General features: G+C 41.8%; 1 protein-coding gene across 3 annotated transcripts in view; it reads left to right on the plus strand.

The window, feature by feature from the left end:
- LOC137378169 (zinc finger protein 704-like) overlaps positions 1-15,760 on the plus strand; it is a 140,326-nt gene extending 124,566 nt beyond the window's left edge. For 2 of the 3 annotated variants that reach the window (XM_068048316.1, XM_068048314.1), the window contains exons 7-9: positions 2,325-2,429; positions 7,851-7,966; positions 13,190-15,760. In XM_068048316.1, the coding sequence (XP_067904417.1) occupies positions 2,325-2,429; positions 7,851-7,966; positions 13,190-13,301 (333 nt within the window). In that variant the 3' untranslated portion in view covers positions 13,302-15,760. The remainder of the gene's footprint in view (positions 1-2,324; positions 2,430-7,850; positions 7,967-13,189) is intronic. The other variant, XM_068048315.1, reaches the window with a different exon arrangement.
- The last annotated feature ends 469 nt before the right edge of the window (positions 15,761-16,229 follow it).

Below are 16,229 nucleotides of genomic sequence, written 5' to 3' on the forward strand. Positions count from 1 at the left end.
ACTCAGCAAGCCAGATGCTGCCTGGCCTGCTGAATAATTCCAGCATTTTCTGTTTATACCTCAGAAGTACTTTATTGGATGTAAAGTGCTTTAGGACATCTTGAAGTTGTGAAAAGAGCCTATATAAATGCACATCCTTTCTCTTTTGTCTGCTTTTGTTGGAATGGTGTTAGCTTGCAAGTGCAGTGATCCTTTTTGAAATTGAATGTACTGAAACTGAATTCCACTTCAAACTTTGAAGTTTATTTTGTTATTCGTTTCTTCAAAATTCATATATCTTTGGGCGGCACAGTGGCGCAATGGTTAGCACTGCAGCCTCATAGCTCCAATGACCCGGGTTCAGTTCTGGGTACTGCCTGTGCAGAGTATGCAAGTTCTCGCTGTGACCACATGAGTTTTCGCCGGGTACTCTGGTTTCCTCCCACAGCCAAAGACTTGCAGGTTGATAGGTAAATTGGCCATTGTAAATTGCCCCTAGTGCAGGTAGGTGGTAGGAGAATTGTGGGGATGTGGGAGAGATTATGGGGTTAATGTAAGATTAGTATAAGTGGGTGGTTGTTGGTCGGCACAGACTCGGTGGGCCGAAGGGCCTGTTTCAGTGCTGTATCTCTAAATATATATAAAATCTGGATTATTTGGATTCTAAATAGTTCATCTGATCAATTTTGAAATTAGATGATTCAGTTGTTACATAAAATGCCCAACAACGTCTGACCTAACAAAGATCCTGTCTGAGACTAATTTGTTTGAGTTGCAAGCAACCTTGGGGTTTGAACTTGCATCTTTCTACTCTCCCAACTAACTCTGTACAAGTTGATTATAAGTATGTCTTGTTTTTCCCTGGTTTTCACTGCCTACCAGTGAGAAAGACTTTTTATCTTAGCCTGCTTACCTGCTCACAATGCTTCCATAGCTGGTCTCTTTAATATGGACCAATGCAGCGAGGTGAGACTGAGGAAGGGGGATATAAGATGAATGATAATAGACTACAGGACACAAAACAAAAGAGGGATTCGGGAGTTCTTTTGGATAGCTTGTAGAACTCATCAGTGCAATGTGCAACAGCATTTTAAAAAAAAATGCAGGCAAGATCTTTAGAACATAAGCGAGCGGACATAAAAGTGTCAGGTGGTGGGGGGGGGGGGGGGAGGGGTGGTGGGGTTGATAGTAACATTGGTCTAATTTGGTTTTGGAGGCAATACCGAGGTTGCACTCGTTCAGTCTCAGCGGATGAACTATTCTGATCATTGTACTGAGATGAAGACATCCTGGGTTCGGAGAGGGTACTGAAGGCCAGAGATTAGGCCTCTCAGCTATGAGGGGAGATCAATGAAATTAAAGAAAAGATGGCTTGTGTGAGATAATATTGTAACTTCCAAGATTCTTACAGGGCTGAACCCGAATAAATAGTTTCATGTGACCACAACTCAAACCAGGGGCACAGGCTTCCATTCAGAATAGGGAAGGTGAGCAGATGGTTTATGATTTAACTACTTCGTGCAGGGTGGTGGATATATGGCACAGACTATCCAGAGGTGCAATAGAGATAGATAATATCAGCAAATTCAGGAGGCAACTGAGTAGTATTTTGGAAAGAGAGGGATGTGAAAGAGTATAGATTTTTCTTTTTAACTTTTGAGACCTTTTTTTAGTACTGCACATCCCTATGTTCCCAACCCTTTGGGATCCTATATGGAATGCAGCATATCGATTCATTATCACGGCAGACTTAAATATCTAATGTTAACTACATGAAATCTAACAAATTAAGAAAATGATTTCCCTAACATCTAACTGGCCTATTGGATACACTTTCCAGTCTCTGAATATTCTAAATCTCCAGAGCTTCAGGACGTAATCCACTGTGGCATTAGTGGTTAAATTGATTCTGGATAGGCAGCAACTCAGTGACTGTAGCAGTTATTCCTGAGCCTTATTCTAAGATTTAATATCTTTTTTTCCCCTCTCCCTCTCTCAACTCTTTTCCCCCCCACTTTCGTCATTGCTCGTTGGACATTTTTTTCCTCATTGTTTCCAAGATGGGAAAACCAACAGCATTAAAGAAAGCAATTCACTAATTAATATGGAGAGCAAGCTAATAGTTTTATGTTGATTTGGTGGTTGGGTAGGGGAGGATGTAGTTTGATGTAGCAGATCATGAATGTGGGGATAAAGCCAGCCATACCAGTTAGGAAATAGGGGAAAAAACTTTCATGTTTGGAATAGTAAGAAGGTTTTTACATTGCATCAGCTGACCACCCCATGTTACATTTTTATTTGTCCCTCTGTCTCTACAGTCTTGCGTTTATTTCCTTATTTTACAGGCTACAGCCCCTGTGAGCATCCCTGTATCATCAAAGTTCATGCCAAATGGTACTGGGTTCAGCATATCATTGCAGTCTCCACCTATAATTTTTAAAGGCTCACAGGTGAGCATTGTACAATCTAGTTTTGCTCATTCATTATTGTTCACATACCTCCAGTGTAACCCAGACTGCCAACCAGGATAATTATCAGGTTGTAACTGTTAAGCCATTTTTGACATTGTTATGGGAAATCCTTCATATCTGCAAATTCCGCCACCTATGGGCTGTTGCTGTCTCCCTTGTCAATATGTTCATAAGGCTGATTTTATGCTGCTTACTGGACCTTGCAAAATCAGCCCTGTAGACTTTCTAATGTTGGAGAAAGAAAAAGATAAACCAGCAACCATTAGCCTCATATAAAAGGTCCCATGCTGACATTCATATCCTTAGGCACTCCTACACCTACAGCACAAGCCTTATTGATAATAACTTGGCTCATAGGCGACCCGGGTCCGGGTTTGCTGAAACAAGCTTCTTGATAATAGGAGGTAAATTTTTCTTTCTTTTTGGATATTTATGTATCCTTTGCTGCCTTTTGTTTCATGTGTTATTTGCTTTTGCTGGATAATCCTCCATATCTAATTTTTTTTCTGCCAATAGTTTGCTTTAGGCTTTGACATCACACGTACGAAGAGCTGAGTGGGATATACAATGGTGGTAATCATAATTTGAAAAATTTTGCGTTTATAGGCTGAATTTTGTCATGCTGGTGCAGCTCCCAACGCTGGGTTGAAAAGGCGGTGAGAATCCCGTCTCGGCCATTTGGAGCCCTCCCAATGTGATTCTCCAGCACCTGGGCAATTAACAGCCTGGCACCAGGAACCCCATCCCTTTAAAGACAGGGATCCCACCTCCAAGAGCGGCCGGCCAATCAGAGAGCCAGAGCTCAGTAGCATCGGCATTGCCACCGGGAGCGGTGCCCACTGCCAGTGCTACAAGTGGCCTTAGAACCAGGCCCAATGCTGGAGAGCGAGACCCAAGGTAAGTGAGGCAGGTCACTGGGGTCAGACCAACAGGCCTCAGCAGTTGGGGCGTTGGGGGTGGGGGGCTGAGGGGGGATTGTGTGGGGGTGGTGGGTTTTGAGAGCAGGGGGGAGAGGGGTTCAGGGAGGTGAGTTGTTTGCTGGTGGGGGCCCTGGCTTAATCCCAGCGGTGACGGGACGAGGCCTGTAAGTGGCTGATAATAGGCCTCAATCAGCCTCTGGGCAGGAAAGCCATCGTTGGGCCATCCCGCCCTCGGCTTAATCGCATTGTGATGGGAAGACGACGGGCCCTTCACCTCATGCCATTTCTATGGGCCCATTCCCCCCAACCAGTCTCCGTGGGTCCATTAAGTTCAGCCCTTGTACTATCTTTCAATTAATTACTTTTAAAGTACAGTCACTAATATGTAGGCAAGCATGGCTGCAAGTTTTCACACTGCAAGGTATCATGTACACCCTATGAAACTCATGATCAGTTAAGTTATTTTGGTGATTGTTAGTTGATGGATAAATGTTGTCCTGGACACTCAGTGGATTTCCTTATCCTTCGGATAATGCCATTGAATCTTTTACTTCCACTTGAATAGGCAAATGGCCTTTGTTGAATTGCTCATATGAAAGATGGCACCTCTGACAATGAAGCACTCCTTTAGTACTGCACTGAAGTGGCAGGCCAGATCCTTTGCCAAAATTCCAGAGTGAGACTTGAACCCAGAACCTAATTCAGAGATGTCATTGCTATTGCTGAGCCATGTTTTAAGATGAGGAAAAAGAGTTTGAGGAACCAACAAAGATTGGTTTGCCATTGGGAATTCCGCATAATGTCTGTTTTTTTGAAGAGGCGGGAGAGTAATGTAGGAATACCCAACACCTTCATTACAACAATGATTACACTTCAAAAGTATTCCATTGACGGTATAGCACTTTGAGATGTCTGGTTGAGAGTTCACCATGAAAGGTGTTATATAAATACAAGTCTGTCTTTTCTTTCCTTCAGTGACTGCAGAGGCTTCACTTTACTGAGAGTGTCGCCATTAAGTTAAGCTATTTGCTGCATAAGACCCCCAGACCACCTCCATCATAGGCACCAGACTGCTAGTGGCTGTTTCTGGTCACAATTGCCCTTAAACTTCAATGCAATGATCTCTGATCTGCTGCAGGCTATAACTATTATGAAATTCCATGGGAAACCAGGCCCTGCATACCTTCTGACATGCAACCAACAGAGGGGCTGACCAGAGGACACACACGTGCTGCTACCCCAGAACACTGTACTTCCCTCTGTATCCATTTCTACCATCTAACTAGTCCTGGGCACTAGCTCAGCATGGCAATGATCTACAGTAAAGCAGGCTTAATGATCCCGAAGAGGCCTGGGAAGCCTTCTGGTGATGCTGTTCCGAATCCATCCACAATTCTTTGAATGCCAGAAAGAACGGCGCTCTCCAAACTGGCACCCCAGGCTTTTTTGACAACAGTTTGAACATCCATGGAAGAACTACAGGCGGCCCTTAAAACTTTTGTCATTGGGATTGGAATGCACATGTCCTTGGAGTCCCATGGTGGACTGCAAAGTTGTGTTGTAGTCCTCCAATGTACTTTTCATGCTGCTGCTGGACTTCCAACACACAAACTGCCACCTAAAATACACTTCTCACATTTTTTTTTAAAAACAGATCGATGAAATTATCCCCAAGCTCTTCAACCAAAGGGGTAAAGAACTTGACCGTCTGTTTTCCTCCTCTTGTGCCTCCTCCAGCTCCTTTTCCTCACTCATGCTGTATTTGTCCCTCAGTGCTGGCACATTCTCTTAACTCCCCTAAGTGATGTATCTAAGCTGATGCTTGGGAGAAATAGAATAGGTCTGAAAACTAGCTTGTATATAGTGGAAGGACCAGATACGTTCAGGCTTTTGCTTTATTATTCAGCATCTAGAGGAAGAGAGGTTGCAGTGTTTTCTTCATGAGCAGAGTTCACATATGGAAGAAATGAAATGAAGATTTCATTGTTTGCTGATGGTTAATATAGATGTCGCACCTGTTTATCACAAATCCACAGCTGTCACAGGCCTTTCTACTTATTCTTTCTGACATGTTGTATGGCTTCCATGCTCAGGATTTGTTGCACCCATCACTCATTGGGGGAAAGAAGTTGGACATTTGCGGGACCATCAGTCACAGTTCTGCTGTGCATGCTGTCCTTTACTTCATGCCCGTTCACGCTTTCACAAATAATAGTGCAGAAAAATGAGAATTACCTTTTTGTTTCTGTGCCTGCGGTAATTCCAGGTGCCAGCATGCATAAAGGGGATGGTGCCAGATGCAAGGAACAAGCTGTCATACTCACAGAGGGAACAGTGATGAAATATGAAATGAAATAGCAGAATTATGAACTAAACTGCAAAAAAGGAGAAATTTGTGCTACAGACAGGATGGAATAGAGGTCAGGTGACCCCTCCTGTACTGTCAGTAATCATGTTTGTCTATTGAAGACGAAACATATTATCCACATCCGAATTAGCTTTGGAGAAAACACATTGAAATGGAAAACAGCTGATTCCATACAAACAACTCCAGTTTGCAGGAATAGAGCTAACAAAGACGTTTACAGATAGACTGACTCCACAGCCAAGACCAAGATAATAGGTGTGAAATAGCACCACAAGCAGAATGGACCACATTCAGATGCCATCATGTAGCAATGGTTCCCATATCCTGAAACATTGTATGAATCACCCCAGGGGAGAGGGCACTTAGTCACCTGACTGAAACATGACTAGTTTCTACCTTAAAAGATACCTATGTGGAGAGAGAGAGAGGCAGAACAGCCAGAGAAAACGTTTTCCAGCCGAAACAGCTGTGAGACCGTTGCAGCTAAGCAGGAGCCCTGCTGATTACAATTTCTTTGCTGTAGTAGTTGAAAGATGTTAAGTGCTTTGGAATTCCCCATCTCCGAAATTGAACCAGGGTTTCCACCATCGACTTTGGATTGAGGCTTAACCACAAGGAGCCTGCAACATTTCATCCTTTTCAAAGAACATTCAGGCCTGCGCCGCTTAAAGATTTCCTCCCGAAAAGCTTCTAAAGGTTTTTTTTAAACAACAAATGGACTCCAAATGCAGGCTTCCCTCTACTCTATCTTTTCTGGTGTGTGTGTGTAAAATTGCAAACATTTTTGGTTATTGTGTAAAAATAAAATAAGTATCTTTTTTTTATCTGAGAAAACCTGTTGTTTGTCTATCTATTTGACCCTTAGAACACTCTGGGACTAACACTTTTTAAAACACTATCTGCGGTCAATTGAGAGGTGAAAAGTGGAAATCATCCACACCACTTCCCATCTATCTGTAACAAAGCAATTACATTCCATGCAGTCACCATGCAAAAGAGAAATTGTGAATGAACCATAAGAAGGCTGTGTTGTAGGGCATATGGCAGCCTCACCGTGTCAATGAGCTTTTAAAGCATTTTAATGTAGTATGACCAGTAGATCATGTGAAAAAGATACCAACTTCTTGTGTAGATTTGTCAAGCTCCTTATACTGCCTGCGACTGAACTCCAGGTAGCGCTTGTGATCTTTGTAGGTGCTACTGCGAATTCTTACATGGTATTGGCTATTTCTATCTCTTTGACCTGTAAGTTAATTAAACTTGAGGTACTACCTGGTCGAGCAAGAATGGTGGAGGTGGCATGTGTGGCTCTCTCTGGCACTGAGCCTCACCTTCTTGAGGAGTATTTCTGCTGCCCCATCAGATAATCTGGAGGTTTCTAACCCCCGATGAACTGGCAGCCAAACTCCAAACTGAGACCTCCTTTCTCTGAACAGTAACAATGTTGACTGGGAGTTCACTCAAAATATGTTCATGAAGTGAACCCTGGAATTTACAGAATAGTTGATGCACATCACATCAGGTGGGTGCAAATTACACTGCACCCTACTTCTGGTCAGGCATGTGCCAGATTGGAAAATCCAAGTTGATACGTCAGAAGTGAAGAGAAAAATAAAATAAAATTAGGTTTGCAGTTGCAATTATCTAAAGGTACCCTTATGAGGCTTGAAAGAATTTAATGTAGCACTGGCATTTCTGTCAAGTAATTTGTTTCTATGTTTCTATAACATAAAACTAGATTAAGCTGATCCTTAGAACCGCCAATGTCTTGAAGTAACTTTGGAACACACATTTTTGTATATGAAAACCTGAGAATTGAGTGTCTAATGCAAATGGAATGTCAACTGACAAATGATACATTCCAGTTTAAGACTCCTTTATGGGCTAGAACCAGAATATAGATCTTCTATGCAGCCATCAGTGCAGAATTGTACTTTTGAAACAAAAACAGATCAGTCAACATCTGCAGAGGGAAACAAGTGGTCGACATTTCAGGCATGGCCATTCGTATTCTGTTGTTTCCCATTTGCATTGTTTTGCTTTTTATTTGTACTTTATGATATTGTGATGTGGAAACTAGAAACTGATCGTGAATCCCTGATTCCCTTTTAGGATCCTTTAACACAAATTCGTCCAATCAGTATTATAGAGAAACGACAGATTTCTCACCCATCCTTAAAAGTACATACTTCTCTCGTGTCATCCTCGAAACCAGGGACAGGAACAAGGTACTATCTTTATTTTATGTTCCATACTTCAGTCTGGTGTAAGGGATTTGATTTTTTTTCTTGTGACTGAAACAACAAAAAATATTCTGTTATCCTACAGTAACACAAGTCATTTTTAAAATTAATTTTGAGCTAATAACCTTTTAAAGAATTTTAAGCTGCAATAATACGTGCATGTGAGGGAAAAAAGAAAATTAATATGAATTATTTGAATGGTTATTAGTATTTGTGGTTGACATTAACCACATGGCAACTCCACAGTGCTTTACAAAACAGATATGGACATAGAATCATGGAATAGTACAGCATAGAAGGAAGCCATTCAGCCCTTCATGCCTATGCCAGCTCTTTGAAAGAGCAATCTAATTGGTCCCATTCCCCTACCTGTGTGCTCCTGCATTCAGATCCATATTTATCGCACCTGCTTGTATATGTTGTTGGAGGCAACTCCTTCAGTTTCTTCCATCTTTTTCAAATACTCCACAGGTTTTTAAAAGAAGATAATATGGACAAAATGAAGCTATATTGATGTTTAGGTCACAGTGTAAACACTGCTGTGCTTCTGAGTAGCAGTAAGTGCATTGCGTTTGCCACTAAAATTCACAGTTTAACAAGGTAGCAAATGCACCAACACTTTTTGCTGATAATAGTAGATTAAAATTGGCCAGCTGTTTCACCAGTCAGCTTAACCTTGTTGCTGGGAAAGTTTTTAGAAACTATAATCAGGGACAAAATTAACAGTTACTTGGACAAATGTGCATTAATTAACAAAACCAGCACTGATTTGTTAAGAGCAAGTCGTGTTTAACTAATTTGATTGAGTTTTTGGATGAGGTAACAGAGAGGGTTGATGAGGGTAATGCAGTTGATGTGGTGTACACGAGCTTCCAAAAGGCATTTGATAAAGTGCCACGTAATAGACTTGTCAGCAAAGTTAGATCCCATGGAATAAAAGGGATTGTGGTAGCATGGATGCAAAGTTGGCTGCGTGACAGGAAACTGTAGTGGTGAATGGTTGTTTTACAGACTGGAGGACAGTATATAGTGGGGTTCTTCAAGGGTTGGTATTAGGAGCACTGCTTTTCTTGCTATATATTAATGACCTAGACTTGAGTGTGCAGGGCACAATTTCAAAATGACACAAAACTTGGAAGTGTTGTAAACTGTGAAGAGGATAGTGATAGACTTCAAGAGGACACAGACAGGCTGCTGTAACTGATGGACACGTGGCAAATGAAATTTAATACAGAAAAGAGTGATAGGAAAAATGAGGAAAGGCAATATAGAATAAAGGATACAATTTTAAAGGGGGTGCAGAAACAGAGACCTGGGGTATATGTACAAAAATCGTTGAAGGTGGCAGAGCAGGTTGAGAAAGCAGTTAATAAGGCATATGGGATTCTGGGCTTTATATAAACAGAGACATAGAGCACAAAATTAAGGAAGCCACGGTGAACTTTCATGAAACGCTGGTTTGGCCTCAACGAGTATTGTGTCCAATTCTGGGCACCACACTTTAGGAAGGATGTGAAGGCATTGGAGAGAGTGCAGAAAAGATTTACGAGAATGGTTCCAAGGAAGAAATAGACAAGTTGCAAAAAAAGGTTTTGGATTGGGGGAGAGCAAATTTTAGTAAAATAAGGCAGGATCTGGCCAAGGTAGACTGGAAAGAGTTACTTGTCGGGAAATCTACAGAAGAGCAGTGGGGGGCATTCAAAAAGGAAATGGGGAGGGTACAGGCCCAACATGTTCCCTCTAGGGTAATAGGTAAGAGCAACAAGCCCAGAGAACCATGGATGACCAGAAACATTCAGGGTACGATGAGAAGGAAAAGAGAGGCTTTTAGCAAATACAAGGAGAGCAAATCAACGGAAGCATTAGTGGAGTACAGAAAGTGTAGGATGGAGCTTAAGAAAGCAATTAGGAGAGCAAAGAGGGGATATGAGAGAGCTCTGGCAAGTAAAAGTAGGGAAAATCCCAAGATATTCGAGAAGTATATCAATGGGAAGAGGATAACCAGGGAAAAAGTAGGACCCATTAGGGACCAAGGGGGAAATCTGTGGGTGGAGCCAGAGGGTGTTGAACGAATACTTCACATCTGTCTTCACCCAAGCGAATGAGGATGTAGGTATGGAACTTCGAGAGAGAGACTGTGAGGTTCTTGAGCAAATTGTCATAGGGAGTGACAAGGTATTGGAGGTTTTGGCAGGCTTAAAAGTGGACATATCTCCAGGTCCGGACGATTTGTGTCCCAGGATGCTGTGGGAGGCGAGGGTGGAGATTGCAGGGGCTCTGACCCAAATTTTTTATTCCTCTCTGGCCACGGGGGAGGTGCCAGAGGACTGGAGAACAACTAATGTGGTCCCACTATTTAAGAAAGGTTGTAGAGATAAGCCAGGGAACTACAGACTCACGTTAGTGGTAGGGAAACTATTGGAGAAAATTCTGAAGGAGAGAATCTAACTCCACTTGGAGAGGCAAAATTTGATTAGGAATAGTCAGCATGACTTTGTCAGAGGGAGGTCATGCCTAACAAATTTGATTGAATTTTTTGAGCATGTGACCAGATGTGTAGATGAGGGTAGTGCAGTTGATGTAGTTTACATGGATTTCAGCAAAGCCTTTAACAAGGTCCCACACGGGAGACTTATCAAGAAAGCAAATGCACATGGGATACAGGGTAACTTGATAAGGTGGATTCAAAATTGGCTTAGCTGTAGGAGACAGAGTGATGACAGATGGCTGTTTTAGTGACTGGAAGCCAGTGTCCCGTGGCGTACCACAGGGATCTGTGCTGGGTCCCCTATTGTTTGTCATTTATATAAACGACATAGATGACTATGTGAGGGGTAGGATCAGTAAGTTTGCGGATGACACAAAGATTGGCCGAGTGGTTAACAGCGAGGTTGAGTGTCTTGGGTTACAGGAAGATATAGACGGGATGGTCAAATGGGCAGAAAAGTGGCAGATGGAATTTAACCCTGAAAAGTGAGGTGATGCACTTTGGAAGGAGTAATGTGACACTGGGAAGTTCCGAGGAACAAAGGGACCTTGGCGTGTTTGTCCATAGATCTCTGAAGGCAGAAGGGCAGGTTAATAGGGTGGTGAAAAAGGCATATGGGATACTTGCCTTTATCAATCGAGGCATTGATTACAAAAGCAGGGAGGTCATGTTGGAGTTGTATAGAACTTTGGTAAGGCCACAGCTGGAGTACTGTGTGCAATTCTGGTCGCCACATTATAGGAAGGATGTGATTGCACTGGAGGGGGTGCAGAGGCGATTCACCAGGATGTTGCCTGGGATGGAACATTTAAGCTATGAAGAGAGGTTGGATAGGCTTGGGTTGTTTTCGCTGGAGCAGAGAAGACTGAGGGGTGACCTGATCGAGGTGTACAAGTTTATGAGGGGCATGGACAGGGTAGATAGGGAGCAGCTGTTCCCCTTAGTTGAAGGGTCAGTTACGAGGGGACACAAGTTTAAGGTGAGGGGCAGGAGGTTTAAAGGGGATTTGAGGAAGAACTTTTTTACCCAGAGGGTGGTGACGGTCTGGAATCCACTGCCTGGGAGGGTGTTAGAGGCGGGTTGCCTCACATCCTTTAAAAAGTACCTGGATGAGCACTTGGCACGTCATAACATTCAAGGCTATGGGCCAAGTGCTGGCAAATGGGATTAGGTAGACAGGTCAGGTGTCTTTAATGCATTGGTGCAGACTCGATGGGCCGAAGGGCCTCTTCTGCACTATTATTCTGTGATGAAAGACCTCAGTTATGTGGATAGATTAGCGAAGCTGGGGTTGTTCTCCTTTGGAGAAGAGAAGGTTCAGAGCAGATTTGATAGAGGTGTGCAAAATCATGAGTCTGGATCAAGTAGATGGGGAGGAACTGTTCCTATTAGTGGAAGTGTCAAGAACCAGAGGACAGTGATTTAAAGTGATCGGCTAAAGAACCAGAGGCAACATGAAAAACTTTTTTTACGCAGCAACTGGTAAGAATATGGAATACACTGCCTGAGAGTGTGGTGGAGGCAGATTCAATTGTGGCTTTCAAAAGGGAATTGGATAATTATCTGAAGAGAAAAAATTTGCAGGGCTATGGGTAAAAGTCAGTGGAATGGAACTCGTTGAATTGCTGTCGCAGAGAACCAGCACAGACACAATGGGCCGAATGGCCTCCTGCTGTATTGTAACCATTCTATGATTCTGTGTTTGTTTCAGTTTTCTCTGTGACCTTAAAAGTTTTGAAATAGATGACTTGGAGTGCCTGGAATTTGCAAAGACTCGAACTGACCACCAGTTTGAAACCAATGACTATATCACAAATTGCCAGAAATCAAATGATCAGAGTGACATTCATTTAAGTTCTCTGAAGTGTTGCTGGTAGTTAAGAGTTATTTTTATTTTTATATTTAGAGATACAGCACTGAAACAGGCCCTTCGGCCCACCAAATCTGTGCCGACCATCAACCACCCATTTATACTAATCCTACACTAATCCCATATTCCTACCACATCCCCACCTGTTCCTATATTCTCCTACCACCTACCTATACTAGGGGCAATTTGTAATGGCCAATTTACCTACCAACCTGCAAGTCTTTGGCTGTGACCGGAGCACCCGGCGGAAACCCACGCGGTCACAGCGAGAACTTGCAAACTCTGCACAGGCAGTACCCAGAATTGAACCCGGGTCGCTGGAGCTGTGAGGCTGCAGTGCTAACCACTGTGCCACACTGGCTGGTGTGATTGATGGGAAGGGATATGTGCTGTCCCAGCTTTCTCTTAAAGAAGTTGGGCTGGATTGTAAGGAGCCCTCATGTCGGGATCCATGGCGGGGTGGGGGTGCCTGAAGATGGCCCTGGATGAGGCCCACCATGGACCTTGACACCAACAGGGCCTGGCCTGATCCTTCTGGCGGTGGCGAGGCACCGTGGAGGCCTCCTCACTGCTGGGCGACGGGATCTTTAAAAATAGCGACAGCACCTCGCACAAGCAGCTGTTGCCATTGCCGGGGACAGACAGTCCACCCCCTCCATGTGATCGGGGTGGGGGGCTACCTGCCCCAGCTATTTAAATGAGCCATAGCACTTGGAATCGTGGTGGCTCTTTGGCATGCGGCCAAAGAGGTCGGCAGTGACCTTAAAATCCAGCCTGTTAAGTGGTGGAAGTCTGAGTGAAAACTTTTCAAAGACTTGTTTTTCACAAATTTCCATGTATCTCCTTTCAGGAAGCCCAGGGGTGAAGGAAAGAAATGCCGAAAAGTTTACGGAATGGAAAACAGGGATATGTGGTGCACTGCCTGTCGCTGGAAGAAGGCCTGCCAGCGGTTTGTTGACTGAAAAATGGCACTTTCTGAATTTTGTACACTCTTTTGACAGCATGCTGTTTCCTGAACAATCAATTGTAATAAGAAAAGGGCAAAGTATGTTAAAAGCAGGGAATGCTTGATGCATGATTCTGTTTGGATGAAGCACTTGTAATTATGTGTGAATACAATCAAAAAAAGTTTTTAAAAACATTTAAGTATGTTGACCGTTTTGCTTTAAGTTCTTCTTTGAACTTGCTGCGTTTTTAATGGCACTTGGACCAGCTGGCAATTTTGCTGGTTTTAAAAAATATTAAATCCTTGCCAATTTGATGAAATTCCTAAACAGCTGGCTTTTTGACTGCTGTCTTTGCACCCTCTAGTCTAATTTTATATTGCTCCCTTGTAAAAAAAAAAAATCTTCAACCTTGGAGATGAATTGACTCTTCATTCCACTGCTGGACCATGGGCTCCTCATGAGACTTGTATTGTTTCAGGAAACACATGCAGATTTTTTTTTTTAAAAGCAAATTGAATTTATTGCTGTAGAGCTTTGCTTTTAGTGCATTTTTAAAAAAATGTACATTTTACAGTTTTGGTTTTTGATAGTGTACAGAGGGGGGGAAAACTTTTAACCAAATTTTAATTGTTTCTATGGTGAAAACACTTGTATATTGTTATCATAAGTTTTTTTTTTAAAACTTCTTTTGTTCTAAAATTTGGCTAGTAATTTGGAAGTGAAAATAGGGTCAGACCTGCCTGGAAGATTTGGAATGTGCCAACGGGAAAACCTCGTTGAATTGCACTAGGCTGTACTGCACAATGAATAATTCTAGAAACACATGGAGGTTGCCAAAGGTGCAACATGATGTAGTTGTGAAGAAGTATGTGAGATGTAAATAATGTCTCTTCACTGTAAAATAAGACTTGTAGCATAGCTTTAGTTGAGTTTTTTGAGAAAGGAGAAGAAAAACCTGATGAAAATGGTTTTGTACTTGCGATCCATTTTCATGAATGTACGACAACCATCCTTTCACAGTGTTTAGTCCATTCTTCAGTGCTGGTTGCCATTACAATTTTTTTTCTTTAAGCTGTTGCATAACTGTATCTGCTCACCACTGCAATTTATTTTTGTTTTCTTGATTGGTTACCGTTAATGACTGTGACCAACAGAAAATGCTGCACCTTCTTTTAGTACCAGGATATTAAGCTAAATCCAATCGAATTTGCCACCAGTTATATCTCGGGTCTTCAGACTTAAGTTTCTGCCAAATGTTTAACAATAAATGGAACTGGCAGCTTAAAACTTTAGCATTTGATTAAAGACAGGGTTTAAGATTTCTTTCCATCCAGGTAGTCACTGGCCAGTGAGTAAGTCACTTATTGAAGGGTTTAAACATATTGAAGTAGCTGGCAGTTTGATGATGAATATTGCCAAAAAATGTTGGTTGATTGCTATACAAAGAAAATATTGCTTTGTATAACATGTTTAAAAAATCAATATCATGCTCAGCTATGAAGTTATGTTTAAGTTGTGCTGACATACTGGCCCCTCCATAATCTCTGCAAAACCCAGCCCTAATGAACCATTTATTTCTGTAGTTTGAGATGGAAATCAGGCATATCTGTTGGGTTTTGATCAGTGTTCATATTGTAGTATTCTAGAGTTAACATACCAAAGTAAGTCTCTCCATGGACAGTTTATTATGATATGCTGTATTCTCAGGATTTAAATGTTTATAACAACTGTAAAATGGAAAAGCAGAGACTCTAATATTTTTAATTATATACTGGATTTTTTTTTGATAAAAAGGGCTTACCTGTAAAATAGATCTCGCATGAGCAGCTCTAAACTGGTCTTTGACCACAACTGGTGACATAAGCAAATGAATGTAAACTGTTAACTTTTGCAGCTTTCATTACATTAATTATTTCTTTGTATGTGGAAAAAATGATCAATGGTTAATTTTTCATGTCATTATGCAAAGGAAACTTCAACCCACAACAAAGCTTGTTTTATTGCCAAACTTATTTGTATTACATAATTGTGGCAGTAAACATTCCAAGAGAGAACTTTATTTCTGCTTTGAAGACAATTTGTATTACCAGCAGTTGTACCAGCTTTGGTTTCAGAACTTAATCATTGAACAGGTGAAGAAATCATAATCCTTTTGGGGAAAATGCACTTTTTGTATGAAAAAAAGTTATGGATGATAATATGTATAGTGTGCTTTTTATTAATGTTGGAGAGGTGCAGCATTTGTTTTCCATACTGTCTTTCAGTGGGGATGTAAAATCCTCATGGTTTTACAAAGGAACATAATTACTAAGATAACCAGAATGGGAAGGACCTCTTATTGCTGTACATACACCTGTAATGCTGTGTCATGTCTTACATGATCAGCAATGCCTACTGCTGAGGTTTACATGCCATTGTAATGCTGGGTTTCATATTTTTTTAAAAAATGCAAGAAATAAAGATCCTCAGAACTGCTTTTGTTTAAATGGTAATGCATTTTTTTTTTTAACTGGTATCAATAGATAGTCTTACTGAACACCAACACTAATAGACATCTGGACTTCACATGGTTAGTCAGGACATATTTACAGCAATATTACCATCACTGGGAGGTGATTTTTTTTTTTTTGCTTTGAAATGACACAGAGCTGGCAATACAACTCTGAATTTAGTAATGATTTGAGTCCTGACTCTGAAGCAGAGTGGTGTAAGATCCCCTGGAAAATACAGTCTCACACCACTTTGCCTTGATGCTGTGTCAAATGTAATGCCATCGTGGAGTCTAGCCAGTATAAAGAATTCATAGGAATCAGGCGTACACTCAACAGTAGCTAAAAGTGGAGTTTTGTGTTTGCACATAAGCAAGGATGTATAGTGCTCTCCTCTGGTCAGGACAATTCATATTAAAGCCAGGAAGTATAAATGAAACATTGCCTGGCTGGA

The sequence above is a fragment of the Heterodontus francisci genome, chromosome 16 (genome assembly GCF_036365525.1).
Source record: "Heterodontus francisci isolate sHetFra1 chromosome 16, sHetFra1.hap1, whole genome shotgun sequence".
Classification (NCBI taxonomy): domain Eukaryota; kingdom Metazoa; phylum Chordata; class Chondrichthyes; order Heterodontiformes; family Heterodontidae; genus Heterodontus; species Heterodontus francisci.